This window comes from Sturnus vulgaris, chromosome 3 (assembly GCF_052056855.1).
Source record: "Sturnus vulgaris isolate bStuVul1 chromosome 3, bStuVul1.hap1, whole genome shotgun sequence".
NCBI classification, from domain to species: Eukaryota; Metazoa; Chordata; class Aves; order Passeriformes; family Sturnidae; genus Sturnus; species Sturnus vulgaris.
The window spans coordinates 28,967,429-28,994,878 of record NC_142245.1 but is presented as its reverse complement, the minus strand read 5'-3'; the positions used below and the strand labels follow the sequence as shown (position 1 = coordinate 28,994,878).

At 36.4% G+C, this 27,450-nt stretch overlaps 1 protein-coding gene across 1 annotated transcript in view; it reads left to right on the top strand.

Moving 5' to 3' along the window:
- Positions 1–27,450, top strand: part of BABAM2 (BRISC and BRCA1 A complex member 2) — a 160,710-nt gene that overhangs the window by 109,272 nt on the left and 23,988 nt on the right. The window contains exons 8-10 of the mRNA XM_014877255.2: positions 14,230–14,329; positions 16,256–16,326; positions 17,786–17,868. Of these exons, the coding sequence (XP_014732741.1) occupies positions 14,230–14,329; positions 16,256–16,326; positions 17,786–17,868 (254 nt within the window). The remainder of the gene's footprint in view (positions 1–14,229; positions 14,330–16,255; positions 16,327–17,785; positions 17,869–27,450) is intronic.

Here is a 27,450-nt window from a genome sequence, read left to right as displayed (position 1 = left end):
GTGTGCACTAATGGTAAGGAAAGTGGATTGCTAGGATTATGTTGACGCTCCTGGGGTTGTGGTTAAGAAGACATTTGTAGAAGCTCTCAGAACAGTGATTTTGATAAATGATTTGCCTAATGGGATGAAGTTTCCTATGCTTGTTCTTATTCAGGAGAGTGTCTGAGGAACACTGTCCTCTCTCTGAATTGCATGTGCAATATGAGTTTAATCAGTTGATTTTCAGGTTTTTGTTTAAGCTTTCAGGCTAATCAGTGGGGTTGGTTTGGGGGTGGGTTTCTTGGAATTACTATCATTTTCTGCATAGACAGAGCTTGAGGTCTTGGCAGTTTTCCTGCTGGTTACCTCTGCCAAAGACTTCAATTCCTCTCTACATACATTGTGTGGTGGGAAATTTGGGTTATTTTTTAATCTGGCTTCCTAAGAACATTGATTTTGTTTGCTATAAAATTAATATGGTCATGTTATCTGTACATACAGGTTTCTGTCATTTTTGTCCTGATAACTTTTTTGAGCGTGCTGGTCCATTTGAAAAAAAAATTGCAGAAAGGTGTAAGTCTTGAAAATAGGAAATGAATGAATATAATTAATGAATTAATGAATATAATTAATGAATATAACCACCAAGAAGAGGTGGATACCCTTACTGCCACCTGAAGGAAAGGCTGAAGCCCCTCTGTATTCAGTGGTGAATACAGTACTGAAGCTCACTCTGTATGGGAGAAAGAAAATATGAATATTCTTAGGAAGTGCTTCAATCAGAATTCATGCCTTATTAAACATCAGGTGGAAAAAGCCTGTCTTCAGTCAAGATTCCTCTTCTGAATGCATGCTCTCATGTCTTGCAAGGCCTAAATAGCATTTGAAGCTTTTCATTTGCCAAAGGCATTTAGGCCATCTTTCCAGTGTGGTTTCTCTGATGTTTATAAGGACTGAACTCCTGCTGTGCTGTGGCTTTAACGCAGCCTGTGTAAAAAGTCAGTCTGATGTGTTGTAGAAGTCCACTGGAAACCAGACTTTGTTACTGTGCTACTCACAAACTTCCTTCTTACTTGTCTTGTGACTAGTCCCGATTCGTGCAAATAAAGATAGGTAAACATTGGCTGGCAAGCAGTCAGGAATAAAAGAAATGCAGAGATTACATCCATGGAACATTATAGCTGATGTTTACATACATAAAACTCATAAAGAAGTAATTCATCAACCTTTATTAGGTCATGTCCATATATTGGTATGACATTAACATTGGTAACGTTGTGTTGTTATGGCACGTGTGCAGAAGATGATCAAATTACTGCAGATGTGTGAACCAAAACTTTGAAATTGTGATTCTTTGGGGGGCTTGTGAGGGGAAGAAAGTGTTGACTTAATATTACGCATTTTGTTTATGGGCTTACGTATGAGGTGCAGGTGGTTATGGGGTAAAACGGCAGTATCTCATTTTATCAAGGAAACATTCAGATAAGGATTTTATGTGCCCAAGGTTGTAGTAACTGAAAATATAAATAAATAAATAAATAGTGTATTGTATTATACAAATGCCAAGTTTGAGCCACCAAACAAGAGAAAGGATAACATTTGAGAACCTATTGGATTGGCTGTCGTTTGTGGAGTCAGAATTAGGTGAATGATATTAAGGACTCTCATCTCACTATTGCTTTCTTTTTAGCTTGAAAATAATATATTAGGTACAGTAGATCCAAATCCTATGGTTCTAAGTACATTGTTATTTTAAACCAAGGTAGATAAGAATTTACCTCACTAAAAGAGGATCAAATCTCAATCTCTCGTTTGTATCACCAAACACCTGATTTTTTTTTTTTTAAACCTTATGCCTGATTCTTAATCTCAAGTGAAATTAGGCACGTATAGTATCCTGATATTGCATCGTTGCCCTGAGCTCTTAGGGAAATGTAAAAAATCTGAAAGTGTGAGATGAGTATGATTTCTTTGCTGTCAGTGTAAGTGCTGCTATTTTTAAAGAAATTAAAAACTATCTATATCCAAAGAAACACTAACTGTAGAAGTACTTACTAAAGGAATAGCCTTCAGTCATTTGCAAGAAGGAAGCCCAGTGAACGCAGGCTATATATAGGGAAGTTTAAATTTAAATTCACAACTGTATTTTTTTGTTAGGCCAGGTTTTTTCCAACTCCAACTTCAGCAGACCTAAAATCTTCATAAGCTAGCACATTCATTATAATTTACTTTAAAACATCCAGTGATGGCCTCTATGTTGAATACAGGAAATAGTAGAAAAAGCAAAGAGCATATGATTTCTGAGAACTTCTGTCTTCACAACAAAATAATAACCTAAGCATGTAGGAGCCCTAGATCAGCTATTTTTGCCCCAGGTAAACTAGAATTCTAAAACACTATTTATAGATTTAAGTAATATGGAAGGTTTCATTTTTTACATTCTTTAGTCAATTCAAAAATAACTTTTCATGAGTGGCAGGTCTTTACAATAAGAAAAGCTTGTGAAGTCGTCTCGGTCTGAAATCATGTACGTGCATGGTTGCAGATCAATAGCATAGACAGTGTGCAGCCTCTTCTTTAAATGTTGTAAAATGAGAAAACAGTTAACCTGCCTGAGTAGATAGCATCCAAGGGATATTAGTTGATGGAAGGTAGAACTTTGGAAAATCTGAAGTGGCTCAATAGTAAACTTCTCCTTAAAAGATGCTGAAGATCTGCTTGAGAAATTCTGGTAGTACTCCACTTCTGAAGTAGTTGTGAGTTCTGCTCAATTTTTATTGGCATACAATAATATTCATTCCCTGACATCAATTGTATCAAGGATTGTGTATTGATGTATTTGAAGCAATCTGTAAAAGCACTATACACAAGTAGTATTATGCATTCACTTTGCATTTTTAGGGTAAGAGGTATTTTAGTAAGACACGTAGTACTGCTTCAATGCTTTTATTTTGGTAATCATCTGATCTTTTTTACATATATATATATATATATATATGACTCATGAACCTCAATAAATATTCTGAAAAGAGAATATTTAGGAAACAATTTGAGATGTAGAATCCTAATATTTCGGTCTTACTAAATGATAGAACAGAAAATATTTAAAAGCTGACAATTTTTCTAAAAATGTCATTCTTTAGCTAAAGAGGCTGGTTTATCAAAGCATCTCATATTTATTTGTAAATACATCTACTTGTAGATGCCATTTAGGCCATCCCATTATCTTACCACTCAACATCTTAAGCATTAAGTAATATTAATCAAATCTTTAAAAAGTGATAAGGTATACTAATGTAAAGGTGGAATTTTTGTCTTTCAATGGCCATGTAAGTATTTGCAGCTTCTAAAGGAAAGAGGGACAGCTTTAAAAGACAGTTTAGGGGGTAGAAGTGTCCATGTTTCACTCATGGCCTGACTGATATCTGTATGTGCACTATGAATGTTCATTATCTCTTCTGGGATAAGGCAAATCTTTGTGAAAAGGATTTTTTGCTCCAGTCTTTGCCTTGCAGAACATGCTAGAATGAATGTATTCCATGACCAAAAATCCAGGCATCAGTGTAAGCAAAATCCTGGGAATACCTGTATTCGCTTTCTGATCAACTTAAGCACTGCTGTTAAGTTACAAATTATGAGATTTCCAGTTTCTTGTGTATATATGGGGTCTCTGCTTTAGTTTTAACACAATAAAGACCTTTGCGTTTATTTTCTGCCTTTTCTGTTTTAAAAGTAGACATATGTCTGCCTTTTTACAGAAGGAACCTTTATTTCTTTTAAGACCAGATTTTCAAAGTGCCAGTGTTTTCTTCTGAGAATTTTTCTCAGTCTTTCCACCTACCCACCAACCAAAGGCTGCACTTGTGCAATGTGATCCATAGCTCTGCTTCCCTCTGTTTTGAGGAGAATGTATTAGGATGAATTTTGAATTTTTTGTGTTCATAGGAAAAAAACAGACTTACACAAATTCCTGTGGTAAAGATTCTGAAAGGGACTGTAAAAACTGTCTGAGCAGATTGATATCACCTTGTTAAATGAGTAGGAGTTTAACATGGTTCATATTAGCTTGTCAAGCCACAGTGGCTGTGTTTACATGAAAAACTGATGTTCTCTTGCCTTGTGTCCACATGTGTATTTGGCTTACATAAAACCAGAGTGCACTCGGCCTTCTGGAGCATTTAGCAGGAGCACCAGACCAGACTTGTAGCATTCCACATCATTTGTGAACATAAGATAAAGCCAATTTCAAGATCTGAGCAAGAATGTCCTTTAATCATGCTGCATACACATGGAAATCAGTGTCAGAAGCCAGATGTACGAAAAGAAAAACATTTTTCTCCTTTAACTTTGTCTCCCTCAGGCATTCTTATCGATGACCCAAATGCTCAACTTCATATCCAGAAGTTTTCCAGCATGTTGCTCTCATTTCATTTCTGAAATTTTTCTGCAAGTTTTCTTGCCTTCTCAGTATGTATTTCTTGTTCTTCATGTAAGCTAATTAAATGTGATGCTAATGAAGCAGAGGACAGGATGTTTCATACAAAATGTTTCTCCAGATAGATGAGATTCACAAATAAGGATTACTGTCTTGCCTAAGGAGAATGGAAAAAAAATGACATGACAGAGATTTACAGCACAGCAATGTTTTAGCACAGAGGCAAAAAATAAATGTTCTGCAAAAGGACTGTGTCACTGGAAGTGTTGGGCATTAAGCAATATAGGAAAAGATTAACAATAAGAGATAATTACTGTAATTTGGCAAGTAGATTAGGGAACATAAAATAAGGAACAATATGAGCAAGTGCAGTCACAAAACATAAAAGGCTGCAAGTTATAGGAAATGACTGTTGTTCTTCAGAAAAAGGCAAGAACAGTAGGCAGGGAAGGCAATAGAGTCATACAGGTTTTGAAAGTCATTTTCTTGCTTTGTGATAGACACTGCTGGTTAGCTGGGTTTAGTACAAGTACTGGAAAATTACCCTGCCATGTGAACAGTAACAGTGTAATAAACTGGATGTTATTGAATGCATGCTGGAAGAGTGATCAGAAATTACAGATAGATATGGTGTATGTTTGTTTGTGTAACTGATACCGTCTTAGAACAGTTATTAATTTATGTTATCCACTTTATTGATGGATAACAAGAGAAGATGTACGTGGCTTTGTGATAAATATTCTGTTCAATTGAATTGTTTGAGAGATCTTCATCACTAAAGCAGAGTGAATAATAAAAGAGTAGATCAGTATCTTAAATGCTGTCAAGCACTGTGTAACATACCACCAAGGCTTCTGTGCAGTGAGCAATTTCCAGGGATCCTTACAATGAATAAATCCTGGATTCTTTTGTTAATTTATTGGGTGCTATTGTTTCAGAGGAGAAAACTGCTTACAGCATACCAGCACTCCAGTATTCTTTCTTTTTCTTCTTTATGCAGACATTTATAATTTCTAGCTCACATCTTCATGCTATGCCATTTTTAGTTCCTTTGACATAGCTCTTCCAAGTCATTGCATTTTCCCCTTGAAGTAGAAGAGCCAATGCCCAGTATTATTTTACTTGCTACTTAGAGGGCCCTTAATATATTCACAGTTTAGGTGGTTATAAATATATCAGCAAAACATGTAATGCCATTAAAAGTACCTTTCTGAAGAAAAGGAATTTGAAGAAAAAATTTTGTACAACAGACTCAACTTTCCTCCTTTACAGTTCTTGAGAAGGAGAAATGGGGGATAGTGCATTATTTTAAACAAATTCTTGAATTTATGTTGGCATCTCAAATCAGTGCAGGGTGGAAAAGTTTTACTATTCAGTTACAGATTTTTCTTTTGCTTCACCCAAAATCTTGTTTTGTCACAGTTGCGATGAGTTTCCAGCTTCTTTCACATTTTCTTTTCTTTCTGAGATCCATGCAGAAGAAAATTGTAGGAGGTTAGGCTACATGGACTTTCTCTTGGCATCTTAATTAATTTCTTTAATCTTCATTTGTACGTTTTTGAACTTCTGTGGAAATGAAAACAAAACAGGACTGCACAGTGCTCTCTTTATTTACTTATCTGTCCATGTTGCTTATCTTATCTACCTTTTCTGTTCAGTGATGTTTGCTGCTGCTCTGTTTGTTTGGATTTCTTTCTTACAACTTTTCCTGGTTGTTTGGGAGTTTTATTTGCTGTTATTTCCTTATTGCATTGAATTTCTGTGAAAATCTTCTCTGACGTTTCTTCGCTTCTCACTCGGGTTTCTCTTAATATGTTGCCAACCTTTAAGAAATAAGCAAAATGCTTTGGAAATTATTTATCTACATTGTAAGTGTTTAAAGGTTCAAGTCTTCTTTCTGCAATGTACATGCTTCCCACCCTCCCATTCAATTCCCCTCTCTGCAATGTAGCTTGAAATACTGGACTGTGAAAGTTCTTTGGGACAGGAACCATGCCTTCCTTTTTGAAAGGCTTCTAGCAACTAATTCAGGGCTTTTTGTATCTGTTTCCTGTAAATATTCTTTAATGAATTATTATTTAGTAAAAATATTTCATATTTCATGTTATTAATTGGAATTAATACTAGTAAGCAGTCTCTTTTGGGAGGGAGGGGGAAGGATACACCAAAGTTCTATTTTTGATACAATAAGAAGTGTCTGTAAATGCAGTTCTTCTGTCATTTATTACATTTATTACAGATTCTCTCTGCCCCAGTTGACTGAGTATAGTACATTTGCAATATACTATGCTATTGGAGTTCTTTTGCAGAAAAACTAAGAGGGGCGTTAGTTCAGTAAGTTGCAACACAAAAGCGACATTTGTCAGAAATTTTTAGCCTTGAAGAGAATCACACTCTTTTTATAGCCTGTGGAACCTTTCATATTTTCTTTTTGAACTTCTTAGTAGTGTATTATGAAAAACGATTCTATATTAATACTTTGAAGCAGTTTGAAATATATTGCTTTTATACTTTCCACTTTTATGTTTTCAGAATGAAAAAATGACCGTAATTTTTCTACCATTTTATAGAGTGGTCTTGTTGACACCAGTTAAGTTAACCTGTACACTTTGAAGCCTCAAGGATAATTTTTTTTCTTTGAGGCTTTTCCTCAAGTTTGTACCTCGAGGTCTGATGGAGGTGCCAGAGGACAATCAGTTGTGCTGGGCTGCCTGCCTGCCCAGCTGTGTGCTGTAAGCCACTGGTCAGTTTATAAAAGTGGGTCCTGTCACCCAGAGAAGAAAGCAGTATGGTGCCTCTTGTAGGCAGAATGCTTATGTGCCCTGTGGTACCACTGTGTGGCCTCAAGTGTCTCATCAGATGGGTAGGAATTGTTATCCTCTGTGGTTTTGTTTCTTCGGAGAATGTGAGATGTGGGGATGGTGGAGCCCTCCCTTTTCCAGCACTGGCAGCCCAGGCTTTCACTCATTCAACACACCAATAGAAATCTGGCAGTCCCCTTTATGCAGAATGTTTCTGTGTTTAAAGATCTAGTAAGCAAAGGAAAAATCCTTTCAGTTCTGATTTATCAAATACAGAGGAAATACTAATATTTTCAGACTTCTGTGCTATCATACAGCAGTAAGAAAAACTTGATCTTGCAGGAGTATCTGTTCTTTCTTCCTCTAGCTCTCAGTACTGTCAGTGTAGGGATGAAAAGAAACAAATTCTAACATAATTAAAGGGTTAACCATCTATTCATCTCCTGCTTCTTGAGTTATTTTCTTTGAGAAGGAGTAGAATCCTGGCGACAGAGCTCTTATCCTCACAAATCTTTCAGTATTGGATCACTCTAGCTATGGTTTGCATTTGAGTCTGATAGATTAAGGTCTGCTAGGACCTAGAATCTGTTCACTTGATGTAAGTCTCCTCGGTATAACCACTTTGTCTGAAACAGCTAATACATTATCGACAACTGCTTCTTTCTTACAATTTTACCTGCAGCAGAATAGAGAAGTTGGAATAACTCAAACATAGTCTTTATTAGCACTTATAGATGACTTCATCCCACAGCTTTTTTTGTACTAGGCTATGAATATTATTAAAGTTCCATGTGCTTCAGTGTAAGCATCTGAACATTATAGGTGGGAAAGCAGGGAAGCAGAATGGTTGAAATAACATGCTAGAACATACAGAGTCAGCAGAAGAGCTGAAATAAAGCTCAGTGAGTCTGACTTGCAGTTTTCTGCACATTCTGTGAAACTAGAATGCATTCTGGTTTTAGTATTTGCTCTTTACAGTGATTATTTCATATTTTTTTCCAGTCACTAGTCAGGACAAGCTCAGAGGTATTTACTCTGAACCGCTAGTAGGTCAAGGAAAAAATGATGGTATCATCCTTTCAGCTCTAATGGCCAGATGCTGAGTCTGAGTTTGACCGGGATTCTTTCTTCAGATAAGTAGATTTGGCACAGTTTTCCCTCTAGGCCTATTTGTGATTGTATTTCTTTTTCCAGTACATTCAATAATATAGATGCCTCAGATTATATCTCTTAGCTGAAAACATACATTTCTGCTTTACCAGTATTGTAGTAGACGTAATTCTAAGTAAAAATTGTTTCTTTAAAAATAGAATGGAAAATTTTTTGGACATGCTTCCCTTTGTGATAGATTTGAGTGGACAAGCAAAATGTTAATTATGTTTGCTTTAAATGGACTATTACAAGAAAGGAAAGAAAATACTGTCTCAAACCTAGACTGTCCAAGTTTTCAGTACAAATGTTCTGTTACTTTACTGCTAAGATTTGTGTTGCTGATCGAAGCACTATCCCAAGGCTTCTGCCAAGCACCACATTGTTTGTGTGATAGGAGGGATTTGGTTACAGTCAGGCAAGTCTGAAAAATGGTAAACTGACAGCAAATCTGGGATCATGGTTGGTAAGGCAGCTTTTGTGGTCACGTGCTTTTATTTGATGTGGTTCCTTGTGTCTCTTGTGCCAAATGGTGTAATGTACTAAAGTGATGAAACTGCAAAAGAAAAAAAAAAGTCAGCTATTTACTTCAGCAACAAAGGAGAAAGAGAACAGGGAAGGAGATCAAAGCCCTTAACATGCCTCTCAAAATAGGAAAAAAAGAGCAAAAAGAAGGGAATTTCTTTCCACATGCTTCAGGCTACTCTTGGATATAGCCACCATGAGTCATAAACCCTTTAAATGCGCATGTCGGTCTGCAGTGTGCTTCAGTTTCAAAATAAGGTGGGTATTGTAGAGAGTTAAAAAGAGTGTATCTTGGTAAAATAAAGGGCTGTAGTCTGTGAAGTCTAAAGTCTACTTTCCATCACTAGTACATCGATTTGACAATGCTTTAAAACTGGCCACACTAAAGAAAAGCTTGTAATTACTTTAAACCCATATAAAAGGTCTTTTCTACTCAGAGGCAAATTTTTAAATTGTTTACATTTTCAAAGTTAGACAAATCTATAACTCCATTATTCACAATTGTTGAACTTGTCATTTCCCTACTTTCTATGTGTTTTGCAGAAAAAATATATTGGAGTTGGAAATGTTGAGTTCAGTCAATATCACGTACCACTTTCTTTTGATATAAAGCTGTTTAATGCTATATCACACTGTATTCAGGATAAGTATTATTCTTACAGTTTTGGACTTCCTTATCCAAATACACATTTTCTACTCTCCCAAAAAACAAAACCAAAAAACAAAACAAAACAAAAAACAAAACAAAAACCAAAACAAACAAACAAAAAAACCCCAAACAAACAAAAAAACAAAAACAAAAAATCAAACCTCTTATTGGGTGAGGTGCCTCCTTTTAAGAGGGTAGCTTTTCTATAAATTTTCTTTCTGATACTTGTTTCACAGAAAAACTTACACAACTTTTGGAAAAGGGGAATGGGAGCAGGTAAGGGGGAGGCACAAAACAAACTGTATTATGTGTGCACAGGTCCTTAGCTGTAGTAGCATAAACTGTGTAAGCACTTAACTCTTTAAACTGTGATGCAGAGGGTAGACTGAAATAATCCTCACTTTTCAGACTTAGCTCAAAAGTTTCCCAGCAATCTAGAGAAACCTGCATTTTTGTTCTCTTTGGAGAAAGAGGGAAGCAAAATGAATTGCATGGAAGAGGCGATGCAAATGAAAGTTTAAGGAAACTAGGCAGGCCCAAGAGTTGTAGGGAAGGGGGTAGGGATAGGACTAAGAGCATTTCCCTATATGCCTGTAAGTGTGTCTTGCTAAAGCACCCAATCTTCTGAGCTTGAAACCTGCAAGTACCCTTCTTCTCTAATCAAGTGATGCTTTAAAAGAAGGGCAAATAACTGGTTCTTTACCTGTAAATACTCAAGAACAAAAACAGTCACTTCTCTTGACTTGTGAATTAATGCTAAGCCATTTATTGAGGAGGATTTCTTGAGAAAGACATTTTAATTAATTAGAAGTTATCAAAAAAGTGAAAGAATTTTGCCTTTTGTATGTCAGCCTGAACAAATAGATCCATTGAGAGACAGAGCAAGTCACTTGGAGTGCACCAGTCAACAGCAGAAATCTAAACATACTCCAGCTACACTTTCTAAACTTCTGTTTCAGCATGTCACAGAATAATGCTTCTATTAATGCAGGCTGACTGCTGCATTCGTTGAATTCAGTAGTGAGTTCCTTACAAAACACAATTTAATTCACAGACCATGGATCAGAACCATGTTGTGACTGACTCTGGAAACCCAGGACTGGACCTTGCTGCAAAGGAGTCTGCTCTGTCTTAAAATGAGATATGTGAAGTTGGTTCACAGAGCTGAGTAGGCTTAGAGTAAGAGTAAGCGAAATTGTGAGGCCAACAGGTCTTTGTTCCGGCATGTTGGTACAGTCTTATCTCTGAGACAGGTGGATCTACCATGTATTTAATATCATCTGGTACTAGTCAAAATGAAATAGCATCCCCTAAGACTGTTGCTTCCTGAATCGTTAAAATTACAGAAAATACAAGACTGTTAGAATTCTAGCCTTTAAAAAGTAGCAGTTTATTGGAAAAAAACAGTGTAGAAATCAGATAGAATTCAATTGATTATACTGAAACTAGCCTTACTCTGGCAGCTGTAGGGGAGCAGTTGTCTGTGCTTCCTCTTCATATCTCTTGATGCTTTTTGTTTAACATTTTTTTGTTGTCCTGATAAAATGAACATGGGGGTTTTTGTAAGGGGTGTATAGCCTTGATACCAGGAAGGAAAGCTTGATTGCAAACCGAGATATTTAAGATCTATGCTCCAAGAGGCCCAACTACCTGGAAAGCAGATTTGACATGTAGCAACACATGTAATCTTCAGCCTGTGCTGGTGAAATACTTTGACAAATGGAATATACTTCACTATAAAAAGCTTCTTATAGCACTTTGTTCAGCATTTCTTCTTTTGATAGGACTTTGAGGTACCTCAAAAAGAAGCCTTAGATATTGAGCTGCACGGCAACATCCCCTTGCCTAATTGTCTCCATTTTGCACCCTTTACAGATCCTTTTTTGGCATTGTGTAACTCTCTTCTTTCTTCAGCTGCAGATTAATTTATAAGTCAAATGAATTATTACAGCCTCTTGCATGGTCTCAGTGTTGTGAGGTACTGCAAATATGTTCCTTCAACATGACAGAGACATTGTAGTATGGCATAATCAAATCAAACTTTAAACAGTAGCTTCTTTATGTGTTTAAAAATAAAAGGTAAATATCAGTTTCATTAGGCAGATGAATTTTAATTGCTAAACGCTTATAGACAGTTTTGAGATGGTCAGAGGCAAGGTCCTGTGCAAATGCAGTATTTTATTAAAATATTTAATAAGCAGAGTCTCTGACCCAATAGAGGGAACAAAGAAGCCTGTCCACTCTTAATTTTCCCTACCCATAATTATTTCTCTAGAACATAAATTACATATTGTACAGCTTTATTTTGTTTTCAGAGGATAATTATACTAGAAATTCCAGCCTTCTTTCTGTGGAGGGACCTCTTTCTCAGAAGCCACACCTTTTAGCAGTCTGTTTTTCATTTGAGAAGGGCTGGATTTCCATTTATGTCAACATGTTTTTACGGGATGGGTACTTTCAAGAGATGGATACCAGTAAAATGGGAAACCCTTACTCACAAATCATAATAATTCAGTCTGGAAGATGTATTGTAAACTGATGATATAGGAATGAAAGCTTGTTTTTTGCATGTGTAGTCTGTTAGAGATGACTCAATTTCATACCTGCTATTGTAACTGAGAGAAAAGCCTGTAATTCCTGTTGTAGTCATCTGAGCATCTTTAGTGGTATGTCCATGCTGCAAGGAAACTTGGACTTGGTTTCAAATGAGGCAAGGCAGGATTCTAAAGTGGACAGTACCAGTTGCTCAGTGTATGAGATTGGAGGCTTTTATGGATATATTTACATCATATTTAAGGAGTTTAATAAACTGGAAGTCAGGGTCCTAAAGTAAGGTTCACAACTCACTTGTAATATAGCAGGTCAAGTCTTCCATTCTCCAATGTTAGAGATCGATGGACACCCTATACTTGCAATTTTGTAAGAACATACTGTTTCAGAAATGTTCCAACTTTCTAATCATAGTCACACTTCACTGCTCTTAACCACAAGTTACAAAATTTTATTCTTGTGTGAATAATTTTAGTAAGGGGGTAGAAGCAAGGAAACTGAATTCTGTTTTTAAAAATCCCATTCAAGTCTTACTTCTGCTGGAAAAGTTTGTTTGTTTTTTATGTAGCTGTGGTGTACTCGGGGCTTTTTTTTTTTTCATCGTTGCATATGCAAAATCCAGACCTGCAGAACTGTTCCATGTGGTGAACAGTCTGCTAAACCCAGACTGTTTTGCCTGAGTAGCAGATTTCCATATACCTCATTATGAGTTTGGGATTTTTTTTATTTATGTAGGCTCTGTTCCTTCAAAGGGATGTATGACTGTAGACCTTTATACCTACCAAAGTGGTTTCTTATCAAGTACTGAGGAAAATAAGAGGCCAGATCCTGTTGGAGAGTAAGAGACTTGATTTGCTGAGAACTTTTCTTTCTAGACAGTGTAATTTGTCATGGAAACAGCATGTAAACAGGAGGCCACACAAAATAACTTAGCTCTTGAAGCTTTTTAATGGTGTCCAAGATGGTTCTGGATGGTTTGTGAATGATGTAATCTACAGTGTGTAATGCAAATTTTGATTTGGTAAGGGACTATAAAGAAGGATTTAGGTCAGTACTGCTAGAAGGAAGTAGCATGGACTTTACCTAGTTGTTGCCTTATACAGCTTGATTTAAATAAGTGTTAGATCTTTCCACACCAAAGAAGCCATTATCCTGAGTAATAGCAGGTGTGCTTCAGTATTTTGTCCTTTGATAAAGGCAAATGGTTAAGCTACCTAAGTCTCTGAAGTTACCTTATTTCTGTGGATTCCTACCATTCAGATATCCAGTATGTGCATGGACAGAATTACTATCCCTCTTTTTGTCATTTCCTACTGGTCACGAACAAAATCATAGAATATAATCATAAACCAACATAGATTGGCAAGAAGGAGTTTATCTGGCCAAGCCACTTCTCAGAGCAGAGCCAGCTTATGGCCCTGTTGTTCAGCTGAGCTTTGGGCACCTCTGAGGACAGATGACTCCATCATCTCTATAATTTTCCATTAGATAATTGAAGGCATCAATATGCCTTCACCTTCCCTCCTTGGTGTCCCCCCTTTGTAGTGTTCTCTGAAGACTGAACAAACCCATTTCTTTCAGCATCCTCCTTACATCATCATGTACCTGATAATCTTTCTGACCCACTGCTCCCTTGATTTAGTAGGTTAACATCTGTGTTCTATTGGGAAGTCCAAAACTGGAGTAGATGATGTGATTGACATTTGCATCTGACCATCTATGATTCCTCGGTCCCAATTATTTTGATTGTTCTTAGCTGGTTTGTTTGAAGGTGGGTTTTAGAATAGCTGAGGACTTCAGGTTGTCTCCTCCCCCACAAACAAGGTATCTTAACTACAGTACTCCACATCTTACTGATGAGGGCTAAGAAACAGAACTGTTCACAATGAAAAAGCTATTTCCTGAGAGAATGTTTTACATTAGTGATACTCTTGATTTAAGTGGTTAATTTACAGTGGGTCATGGTATAACTTGTTTTTATAGATGATATCACTCAATACTCTTTATTATCACCACAGCACAAAATATACTTCCTCTTGGCCCTCTGACTTCAAGACAGGGAAAGAGGACTGTGCAGAAATAATTTTCAAATCCCAGGGACTGTACATGTAAAGTATTCTTAAATTAACTTATTTTTCTAGTGCGCTTGGAGGATCATCTGCTCTTCACATCCCAGCCTTTCCTGGTGGAGGTTGTCTCATTGACTATGTACCCCAAGTATGCCAGCTGCTAACAAACAAGGTAAGCTGCTGCAGACAATCAGTTTTCCTTTCTCTTGTGCACTGTACTGCAATTCCACATTATTCTGCTAGGTATTCTAAGCAAGGCTTACTTAGGCTGAACTGCACAGGGAATACCTCCTTGGTAAGAACTGAGCATCTAAGGACAACATTGAATAGAATGACTCCTTTAGGTAAACAAGTGAGTTAGGGGTCAGATCCTGGAGCAACTTTTTTCTTACTGTGACATGTTATGATTTAGGATAAAATGTTATTGCATTGTACAACACTGCATTGCAGTATGCTGGGTTTTACTAAATACAGATGTGTAGTTTGCATATTATTGTTCTAGTTGCAAGTTCTCATACCCCAGTCATTACTGTAGGTTTTGAGTACTTTCTGTGATTTTTCTTCTCAGATGTTTCCTCCAGATGAACTGAATCAGCAGTTTTTTTGGATGTTTATACAGTAATAGCTACTTAAGGTTGCTAAAAAGGTTGTGTTCCAGCTAGCTTACTGTTTAAACAAAAAAGAACAATTATAGTATTTTGAAAGTTTCTCCATTATTTAAATATCATTTTCAAAAGAAGGCTTAGGGGTCAACATCTAGAAATTTACCTATTACAGACTTCCTATTTGTATATTATTTTTACCTTCAATTGTCTAAATGAAGAAAATAATTTTATCTTTTAGAAAAAGTTCTTCAGAATGTGTTTCCATAATTATGTTGGGATCTATCATTAGAGTTGTTTTTGTTGTGGTTTTCTGTTAAAATCACTTTCTGTTTTTAAAATCTGCAAGTACACCGGGCTGTTTTTATCCTTTCTTAAACAAAGTCACTTAAGCAAACTTATCGTATGTTTTCCTTTTCCCAAAATAACATTTCAGATCTTCCACAAACCCTTCAAAATAATCTTAGCGTTTTATGAAATACAATGTTTCGATTTATAAATAGAATTTAAGTTGTACAAGACAGCTCTCAGCAGTGGTTGTATCAAGACTTTTTCAGTAATTTTAGGAAAGCATTTGCCAGCCAAGGAATTCTAGTATTGCCATAGCCAAGAAAATACTCTTCCTGTTCTTTTCAGTGGGGGAGAAAAGGTTCCTAAAGGGCTACTTTTTGTTCTGGAAAGCAAAGGAATTTACGCAGGGAATCACATATAGAACCATACCATAAGTACTTCCAAGTCACCAGTTGTAAACCAGATATCCTTGCAGCCTGGTGATACATATATTGGCTTTGTTATGGGTCAAACCCTGCTCATACTGTTCTCTTAAGTCATGCCATCCAAATCAACAAGAAAACGTACATGGTCTGAGGAGAATTTTGCCTTAAAATTTCCAAATTTAGCATTGGATTTTGTCTGTGCCAGGATGGAAGTCTTTCAAAACCCAGAATGCTTTAGAAACTGATGCTCAGAGTTGAGTAGGTGGCTCCCTGAGTCAGCATGAAACCAGTGAAAGAGCTTAGTGTTCAGAAGATTTTGTTGGAGGTGCAGTCTTGAGAAAACTCCCAAGTTCAGTTGTGCAAGATACTTAATTTTTTCTTCTCTTTTATAACCAGAATGTTATTTTGACTCTTAGCCTACTGTCAGTTCAGATAACTGATTTGCCTATCACAGATTTCTACTCAAACTTCAGTAAGGTGAGGCTGAGCATTTCTTTCTTTCAGTCTTGTGTGGTTAAACAGTGCTTCAATCTATTGTGGAAGACCAAGTTTCACTCAGATGTGATTGAAGAGATTTCTTTACATGATATTCTGTGTGCAAGATCCAGAGTTTGTTTTAACGGCATTTTAAGATTCTTTAGGGAAATCATGCTAAATGTAGCATTCAGAACTACTATCATGTCAAACATAAATCTTCCTTAACAAGAAATACATGACAAACTGGGCTTTGGGTTTTTTAATCTTTTTATAGCTCTGGACTTGTTTTCTTTCTTTTTTAAGGTACAATATGTTATTCAGGGATACCATAAGAGAAGAGAGTACATTGCAGCTTTCCTGAGTCACTTTGGAACGTAAGTTTTCTTCCGATGCATATTTTTCTGTAGTGTGGGGGAAACACATTTTCTGCATATGGTTTGTGGTTGTGTGGCTGCTGTCCACTGGATGAGATGAAATCTAGTCATTTTTCTCAGAATTATGTGTACAGATTGTCTCTCTGCAACAATGCTGGGATGTATTTCAGCATTATTTCACTTCTGTGCCAGTGGGCAATCTGATTTTTCTAGAAAATAGGTGATCACGGGTAAGGGAGAATAGGGCTTTTGTACAGAAGAAATATGTTCATTTCAGAATAAAGGACTTAAGGAGCCTTGCACTCAAAGGCAGTGGATGGGGTGGGAAAAATGGGGAAGCAGGTGTGGTTCCAAGCCTTACAAGAGCCAGAAACCACTGCTCAGTGTAAAGGACTGGGAGACCAACTGTTCCCACCAACAACCATTATTTTGTCTCTCAAGAGAAGAGGCTGTTGGGTCATGTTGCATTCCTGATGAAAGGGGCGTGGCCAGGCATGATGACACATTAGATTCACAAATCAATTAAGCAGGGCTACCATGGCACTGTGAAGGGTTGGCCCTTTGGTTTCCTGCCTAAATTCTGACTTGAGACAGAGTCCAAGCCTTTAGCTTATCATGATGAGGGGTTTCTGCTTCCAAGGGGTGATGCCAATGGCATGGATATTCGGGAGCCCTTCAAATCTCGGCTCTCTCAAGTGAGGTTAGGAAAACAGGTGGCTTCTGGCATGCACCCAAATTTAATACAACAGTAAATAGATAACTTTAAGTGGACATAGGAGTAGACGGTCAGTGCAAGCTTAATCTTTATCAAGACATTTCCTTTTCTGAGAAAACTATATTATAGAAATGGCCATGTGTGCTGTGACTATATGACATCTGCATTGTGATTCATGAATTCTGATACTGCTTCAGACTTACAGAATACCAGCTTCTGATTGTTGCAACTTTTAATCCATCTATTAAACAAGTATTCTATATGGAATTTTTTGTTATGATCTCATGTTTTGCTTTTTTTATATATATATACTCCTCCCAGTTTTCAAATTTAAACTCTTCTCAGCCTGCTTATTTTCGGTTTTACCATACTCACTACAGAACTGAAAAATAATTTGAGTAAGGTACAGGGAATTTGTATGTCTACTGTTTTTATCAGTTTAGGGCTGCAGATGTGGTAGCAGGTGTCCTTTCATTCAAAATTGTATTTTAAACTGAAGATGGCCTTTCTTTAGGTAAAAACCTCCAATACCACAGAATAATTAAGACAATTACTAAGATTAAAAGCTTAATCTAATTTACAATTAACTGGAAAATTGTAACTGTTACTTAAAAAAGCAAATCCTGGAAGTTCTGAACAAACAAACAAAACTAACAATCCCTATATTACAAAATTTACATAATCATCATCCAGTATTCGAAGGTAAAAACTGTATTAATTTTTTTGTTGTTTTTTTGTTGATAGTGGTGTGGTGGAATATGATGCAGAAGGATTCACAAAGCTTACTCTGTTGCTGATGTGGAAAGACTTTTGCTTCCTTGTTCACAGTGAGTAACACTTTGCCTCAGGCATAAATGTCTATCCTCTGAAGATACAAGTTCAAAAGGGAAAATGTACAATTACAGGGAACAATTTAAAAGTTTTCGCTATTTTTATCCAATGCTTAATCTATTTTTGATGTGACTTAGAAAACACAAAATCTCAGTTGAATCTAGAGAAGGGGAGAGGATGCACACCAATATTAAAATGTTGGCTTTACAGAATGCCAAAAGGGTCTTGGCAAGGTTTTCTGGTAATTTGTTTCAAGATTAAGTTTACTGTAACTTGGCTTTTCAAAAGTGTTAGTGGTGAGGACTGTTACACTCAACCCAGGAATACCTAAAATCATCTGTAACTGTCAGGAATTAACACATTGATAACAACTGTAAAGATACTTTATGTAGAGAAAATATATTGCATAAGAAATAACAGCTATTGTCATTAGGATCCAAAACTTATTTCTAGACTGAAACTGTGTAGGTAAAACTGTCCTAACAACATAGCTAGGTTTGCTGTCATTTAAAATTTTAAAATAAAGATTGTATTACTATCCAAAAGATATTCTTAATTTAAACATACAGAATTACTCCATTCGGAAATTAGTAAATGTTGCTTTGATACTGTCTTTTACATATTACTTAAAGTTTCAATTTCTGTTTTTCTTTGTGGTAAGGTGAAATTCATAGTTATCAAAGATATTTTGATCTGGGGAGATTCAGTCACGTAACTCTTTAGATTTGATTGTTACACTTCTTATTTATGTTTAAAATTAATACATTGCAATATGGGCAGATGCAGCATTGGTGTTTGATAGCATTCTAGCACTGGAGTCCTTCATATTATATAATTTTTTATTTTGGGCTAGCTTTTGATGTGGAAAACTCATCTATCTTAAGGATATCATAGAAATTTGTCCCAGAGTTCTTAATGCAGGATTGCCATTGTTCAGTGAAGTCCTTCACCCTGTGTTGTATTGGAGATCATAAAACACGGTCTCACTAATCCCTTTCTTTTTATGTCCTAATATTACCTTAACACATGTTAATGATCTTAAGAGGTCTAGAAAACTCAAACCTGAAATTAAAACGTCATCATGTTATTACAGTTTATATTGGGGGAAAAAAAATGGAATTGAAGTTGTATCTTTGGGAAAACTATCCTCATGAAGTCTTTACTTATATTTCAACTATGAATGGAGAGCCAGTCACTGGACATTTGTCTTCTATGAGATGACACTTCTTTATGTACAGCCTTCCTGAAGATTTCCTACCTTTCTTACTTCCCAGCATATTTGGGTAAATTTAATCAATGTTAAAATTCCTGTGGATTTGATTTGTGCTGTGAGATAATATACCTTAATACATGTTGAATCACTTAGATTTCGGGGAATCTAAATTCAAATTTCTGCTAAATAACAGAGCAGGTTTTAATTGTGTAATATTCATGGTATTCAATTAAACTGGCACGAAAGCTACAATTATAACTGGATAGTTTATCACTATGTATTAACCCTTTGGCCTTAGAAATCATACAGTGACTTAGCTGTGTAGGCCATTGCATCACTCACTTGCTGAACAATTCAGTGCAAAAGCATTTCTGGTCCATGTACTGAAGGATATTGCAATGAAAGGACTGAAACCTGCACTTCATTTCCTGAGTGAAGTAATGTAAGCTTTCATCTCCTAACCACTGACATAACTATGTAAATTGCAGTTGAATATTTAGCAAGCGTCTAATAAAATGTCTGGGAGAGATAGCAGTAAGTGGAAAACTGTTCTAATTTATATATTTACTATAGTATGTGGATAAAGTATTCAGAGGAGAGTAAATAGGTCAGTATATGGAAAGCACTGTGGCAAATCAAATGAAAGGAACCATAGTAAATTTTATTGGCATTAAAATTTTAGATTTGAGATTGACATATAGGTGAGATTTATAAACCCTAACATGACTTGTATTTCCTTTAGAAGATGGATTCAGAGGTTTCCAAAATAACTTTGGCATTATTTTGCAACTATTTGCATTGAGAGTTACAAACTTGTTTGGACACTAGGAAGCAAAAAACGTTAGAAGTAAGTTGAAATTATTCAGGTTAGTTTTATTGAGTACAATGCGTTGAAGAGGAGAGAAACAGAAAAATAGTTCTGAATTGCTGAAGCCAGGTAACCTTAGAAAAACTTCACATCCTGAAAAAGAAAAGACTGATGCTGTAGTTAGAGAATGAAGAGCAGAGTGTACCCACTCTGCCTTAAAACACCAAGGAGCTACCTAATTACAAACTTAATCATTAGACTAATGAAGCTGCTGGAGTTATTATATTAGATCAAAGACTAGTCAAAGGAACTGTTTCTTTAGTGGTTTAGTTTTAAGAATTAATCAAGTGCTTTCAAATATAAATCAGAAGAAATAAACATTTAGAGAAGTTCATGCATCCACATGGGAAAGGAAATCATTAATCAGGCCTACTGCTTTTGATACTGATACTGTTTATGAGTAAGTCCCAGTATGAAGCTTTGTAAGTAAATTTCAATAGACTGCTCACTTCTCAATAGACTTTCTCTTCTTGTTTATAAATCAGCTAAGATTACTTTTTGGAGACAGATATTTCCTTGTATTCTTGTTCTTGTATACAGTTTATGTATTTAAACCATATATAAATTATAGTATCGTTTAGGTTGGAAAAGACTTTTGAGATCCAGTCCAGCCATTGGTGCAATAGCCAATCGATATTAGATAAAAACACAAGTTACATTATCTGTGCATAATTAAGAATTAAATAGCATTATTGTTATAAACACAAGAGTAGAACTCTGAAGCAACCCGTATGTGGGCTTTTCAAAGATTAATTTTTATCTTGCAAGATTTTTAGGTTATCAGCACTCAGGAGATGGACAGAAGCTGCACCAGTTTGCAGTAGCAAATGAAACACTGGTTATGTTAGTGGTTGTTTAAGATGTCTTGAAAAGGACAAACATTAAACTGAAAAGGGTTTGTTTCACTGAACAGTATTTTAGGGGGTGGAGAATGTTGGAGGCTGCTAGCATTTATATTTCCAGTTTGTTTGGGATCTCAGTCAAGGTGAAGTTGGTTGGGAACATTTGCTGGAAGTGACCTTGGCTGATTGTAAGGAGTTTCAGTTTCTGTGTGGATAATGCCACTGACCCAGGAATTCCAAAGTGCTGGTCATGTAAAAGCTTGAGTTTAATTGATGATCATTCTTGCCACGGGAATGCCAACTTCAGTTGCTTTTTGTCCACCCTTTGACTTGTCTGTGCAGTTAGGTGGTTGTCTCTGTTAGAGGATAGATCAGAAACAGGCAGCATCCCAGCAAGAAGAAAGTTTTGAAACAGAAGAGATGCAAGCAAGGGACCTAAAGCATTAATTGGCTAAGAGGAGACTGTATCTATGAGTGTCAGACTTTGGGTGGACACCTGCTTCTGGATTCAGGGTTTTTTGGTGTATGTTGCCAAGACCAGCTTCTGATGCATTCTTGTTTGGGTATTGCTGTCTGCACACGTTTGTCAGTCATTTTAAAAAAAATTATGGAAAAAAACCTTGTCTGCCTGAGCCATGTCCTAAAAACAATGGGCAAGTATTGAGTGGGATATTTACATTAGATTGTTTCTGTGAGCTTCTATCTAATGAGATGTTTTAACTTTCTTATATAGTGCTGTTATTTTATTCTTCTCATTGTTCCTTAAATGAAAATGGGAATTTATGACTCTGAAAACTGAAGAAGGTAAAAAGATAACATGACCATGTGAATAACAAGGTGGTCCTGTCACGAAAGCAGGATAGTTCAGTAGAAATGGCAGCATAACAAAATAAATGTTTCAGGAGTCTAGAATGAAGAGTTCAGTGCTGATCAAAACGATCTGTAAATATTGTATAAGGCTATCATTTTATTCTTAAATGAGAAACTGTAGATTAACAAAGCCCCAGTGAGATAAAAGTGGCTACAGAAAATCAAATTTGGATCTTATGCTTGGGAATAAGCATAGAAGTGTCTTTCTTTTGGCGGTCTTCTCCTCTGACTCAGTACTTTTAGGTGGTTCCATGTATTTCTTTGACTCTGGTCTTGAGAGTTTCTGAAAACGTGTTCTGCCTACAGCAAAATATATACCTGAACTGAAAGGATTATTCGAAACTTTGTACATTGTTTCAATCACTCAAAGCAAAGCATTTTCTGGGACATCTCCTGTGTAGTGAAGTATGTCTTGCTTACTGAAGTCAGTGAAAACTGCAGATGCACTGCCGTGCTGAGGATTAGGCAGTGTGATGGAAAATTTAGCCTGAGTCATAGGCACACAGTTCTGCACTAAACTAGGCATGGGCTTAGACAGGGGTTAATCATAGGATTGAATTGTAGCATTTGGAAAATTAATGAGTCTTTTGCTGTTCATTTTTCTCCATAGTGTATTTTTCTCCTTTATTTCTAAGGGATACTGCCGAGTAGATTTAGTTTGAAATTTTTATTGAAAGCTGGTAATTTTATTTTTGACATTAAGAGTTCTTGAAATATTTTGTTCCTTTGATTCTACCTTGGCTATTTACTTGTATGTGAGGTTTTTTTATATAGCTATTCATAATGGGTTGCAAGTGAATCTGAAGAGTGGTTTTCTTTTCCTTGTTTCTGTTTCGCTATGTTCATTTTGTCTTCATGTCACTCAGTATAAGCTAGTTGTAGGTTCCTATTTGTAATTGCAGAAGAAGGGAGAATGGACAGCAGACAGCTCATAAAACTTGGTATGGACAGTAACAAACAGGAAGCAACAGTTGTGATACTAATTAGGATTTATAAGAATCTTACAGATGGCCTGATGTGGGTGGACTGGCAAGGTATTTTAAAATGTCGTTTTGCTGTGGATATTACATGTGTTTCTCAGAAATTAAAAAAGTTTTTGCTACACTTTTAAAACTCTAGTATATTGCTGCAGACATTAATTGACGTTCTTCCAGCAACTACCAGCACTTGGGCTGAAAGGTTTTGTAATAACTTCTTACAAATAGCACTTTTCAGAAAAGTGAACTGTTGATATTTCTTATTTTATTCATATATATATATATATATATATATATATGTATATATGTAGAGAGAGAGAGAGAGTATGACTACTATGTGCCTAAGTATATGACAGATAACTAAAATTCTCAGAAAAAGTACCTGTCATGGAAAAAGGATATAATCCTATTTTATCCACTCAATTTTTGAAAATAAGTAATTAAGTCACAAAAAGTAATTGATAGGGGCAGGACTTGAATACAGGTTGTGCTGCTTATTCTTCCTACTCCATGCCTGGTTTGTATCTATCTGCTTTGGTAACTCACAGATAGTTTTTCTCTAAGAGGAGGACTGCTTTAAAGGTGTGAAACACAGCAAGTTCAAAATTGCTCATAATAGCAAGTAGAAAGCAAATGTTTTGTTTTCAGTCCAGAAAGGAGATGATGAGCAGGGGTTTCATGGATAAGCCCTGGATTCAATACCAGGCAATGCTTTCAGAAAAGAAACAGGATGATGCATAACACCACAGGATTATTAGAGATATGAAATTTCTAGAAATAAGAGCTGCATCAAGATAAGAAATATTTTCTGAATCATTCTTCCCTCTCTTTCCTCCTTCTATTCAAGGACAATTACTTTGTCACCATAATAAATTTTTAAGGGTCTATATGTAATATAGCAATAGCACACAGAGGCAAATGCTGAATACCTCTTATGAAATAGATAAATATAATGCATTTTGGAGTAATAAGAAGTACACCTTGGTTTATAGATGGAACTGGTCATAAAGATGCCTAAATGTCAAAATGGGGGAAGGAGGTAGTGCTTAAGCTGCTTTTCTGTCTCCTTTGTCAGCAGTCCCCCTGCCCCATTCAGCAGCAGTACTGCTATAATTTTCCTAGTCATCCTTTTGCTGTTCTTGTAGCAGCCCATCTTGTTGTCCTTAACTCACCTTGCCAGATTCAATTCTAGGTCAGCTTTGACATTCCCAGTCCTGTCTCTGCATGCTCAGGGAGTGTCTACATCTCCTGTGATTCCTTTTTATTGTTTGAGTTTTATCAGGAGTTCCTTGCTTATCCATGTAGGCCTCCTGCTGCTAGTGTTTGCCTTTCTGCTCACTAGGATAGTCCGTTCTTGAGCTTGGAGGAGGTCATCACAGACCCATTTTGTCACCAGGACCATTATCCCATAGGAGTCTTCCATGGGAGGAGCAAGATCCCTGAACAGCCTGAAGTCTGCTCCCTGAAGTTTAGGGGTGTGATCCTGATGTTTGTCTTATATCATCCTCAAACAGTGATTCACAAAAAAGCACCAAAAATAGCTGGTGGTCTAGAAAGCATGTCATAAAGCAATATATTCCACAAAGTAGTTCTTTAGGTCATTAAAAAGCAATATAAGGATGAGTTTTTAGAACTGTGTAAGGTGGCTTGAAGAGCAAAAGTAGTAATTGTGATGTTCAGGAGTGGAAAGATGCAATGGGCCTGTACCATGGTTAAAAATACCTGGAGTGGCTTAGTTGGCTAGTTGGGCCAGATGGGATTACGCTGGGTTGGGTTATGAAAGCTGCAAGCCTGCAAGAACTGAAGGTTGAAAGAACAGGATAGCAGCTGTGGCAGCAGAGGGTCCTTTTGGATAATGTCATACTGACCACAGGTGAGAATGAAGTAAAATAGTTTCCTTTCAAATCCCAGGCAGCATTTAAAACAGAAAAAACAATTTATTTGTAATCATCATAATATTAATAAAATGTTGTTGAGAGAAGACAGTAGTTTTGCACATCTGCTTTTCAGGTAAAAACATGGTTTAGAAGTCTTCCTGTCCAGTTGGAAGTAATGTAAAGCTCAGCAATTAGCAGTGTATCTCTGCTCAGAAAGCAGAGGAGTATTTTTTGCAGTCATCATCAGCCTGTGCCAAGAAAGGGCATGGCTTGCTTTTTACACCCATAACAACTGCAACTGTATTTAAGTTTCAAGCTTCAAACAATTCAGATGGAGAAGAGACAGCTTTTAGTCACATCAATCTCATCAGCACTTAGAGAAGTTACTATAGAAACTGTAACAGCAGAAACAATGAAAGGAAATAAAAACGGAAGGAGGAGGGAATGAAGATCTTTGAGAATTTGAAGTAACAATAAAACGAAATATAAGTAAGTAGCTGAAGCTGGTAATAAGAAGCCTTTTTCTTAATTAAGCTAAATATGATTACAGAAATTACAGAAGGAAAATACCTGTAAGGCAATTGTGCCATTTCTTTGGGTCAATATAGAATTGTGAGATATTCCACAGGATCTGTTTAGGAGGTAGTCCAGTCTTGCTGTAGAAGCCCAATAAAAGTGGGACATAAGTGCAGTGGGCAATGACACTCAAAAACAAGATGTTATAAAGCTGTTTTCAGATTAAGTTATAGCCCTTTAGCATAGTCTTGGACCACATAGCTGGAAACCTCTTGAAGAATATCTTGATTTGATCAGTTACTTAGTTCCTCTGTAAGACTAAACCAATAGTTAGCTGCTCTGTCTGCAGCACATGACTTGTAACTTCAGTCATTCAAAATATTTTTATCACATTTTTTTAAAATGCTGGTTTGTATGAAGGATGGAGTGCTCAAAAAAAGGTTACAGATTATATAATAAAGACATGGGGTATTTTTACAACCAACATGTCTATGTTGAAAGAAAAAACAATTGTAATCATAAATCTAGTTGCCCCTGGTGCCTAGATTGTATTATAGTTCCCACTATCAGTGGAAGGAGAACCACAAGGTGGATACAAAATGTCATGCAGTCCTCCTCAAATCCAAATGGGTTACATTATATTTAAAGAAACCCAAACAGCCAAAACCAACTAACAAACCAAAACAAAGCAAGCTAATTGAACAAATCTACTCTGTAATGTGTCAGAATATTTTAATCCATCACAATTCATTATTTCCATTTCGCCTACAGTGGTTTTTCTTTTATTGTTTAGTATTGTATATTCTGTTAATAAAATTGTTGGTGTGTTTGGGGTTTTTTTTTTTAGCATTTACTTATGTTTCTGTAGTATATATTTCTCTAGTATTTATTTTGTAAGTCCTCTTACTCATTTACTATACAAGTGTTGACTTTGCCAATGGGGTGGATATTTCCTGTAGCAAGGGCAGACCTCATTATTTCAAAACCAGCTGTGATTACCAGCACACCCAGAATGCCATAAGTGTCTCAGCTAAAATTCCTTAAACAGCTTTTCAGATTTGAAATTTTGAAATGTTGATTTCAAAATAACATCTTCCTGCAAAGAACCTGTTTTTCTCCAGAAGGGATGTCAGCCCTAATAATATTAAACAAATTCAAATTCCTGACTGTGCTCTGTTAACCTAAAGTCCCACACTAATGCCATTGATATGTTATTTGTCATCCTTGCTTTCTCATTCCTGCAAGAATAAATTATCACACACCAAAGCAGGATAGCTGTGGCATTCAGTAATTCTTTGTGTGTTTTAAGCCAAGTTCCCCCTTTCATTTTTTGCCAGTAGAATGTAGGCCAAAGGCCATCAGCACACACGAGTCCAGGAGAGATTCACTAGGCAAAGTAGTCTGAAATCCTGCCCTGAGGAGCTTTGTGCTAGATGCTACAGCCCCCAAAATGCTTCTGTCTAAATCTATTCAGATTTCTCCATAAGAATCATGATCAATATGATTCCTGAAAGGCCTTCTGTACTGGAATTTTAATGTAAAAACTGAAGAAAGCTCTTTTTCCTTGAAGTTAAGTAAAGATTTTTCACCCATTCTACAGGCTGTCTGAATTAGCTTTCTCAAGGAGAAGTCATGTCAAAAAATCTAGTAGAAATTTTCTTTTAAAATAGGGCTTGAGAGATGTGTAAGTGATAACTACGTATCTGGTACATGTATTGCCATCGAGTTGCACTATAAATGCACATGGGTTTCATCCACATCATCACAGGAAAACTGCAGAGCTCTGAGTTCAAGGAGCTTTTCAGTTTGAGGCTATGCATTCAAATCCACTGTTTCTCCCGGCAGTATGAGCTCAATTGCAAGTAAGGCAGAGAGAATGTGAAATTCAGTGAACCAAAAAAAGAACAGGCAGAAAGTTGATGAATATGTACTAATAAGAGACAGAAATGCAGTTCTGGAGCCTGGAATATGTGTTTCCTGTTTCCATTACTTACTTCATCAGAAGTACTTGAGTGCAGAGGCAGTCTCTCGCCAAAGCTGGATGATAAGTGAGGAGTGAGTCAGGGAATTTTGGGAAGAGAACAGCTAGTATCAGGCTAAGAGTCTTCAGTGTTCTCTGGAGATTTGAGTTTGGCATATCGTTCTTAGTTTTCTGGTGAAATAATTTAAACAAAACCTCTCACGTGTCCATTAATCATTGATTCTGAGTATATACTATGGCAGTCAGCATTGGAAGGACTTTTGTTTGCCTGGATGAAGTATCACCTACTAGTAAGTCCCAGAAGAACTGCAAGCTGGTACTTCAAATCAGTAGGAAGGTTGACTTTTCTTTTCTTGTTCCTTCATTCCTGAGCTGGAATCCCTAAAGAACCTTTCAACTCATTCTTGTGCTGTGAAACCACTTCTTAAATATCT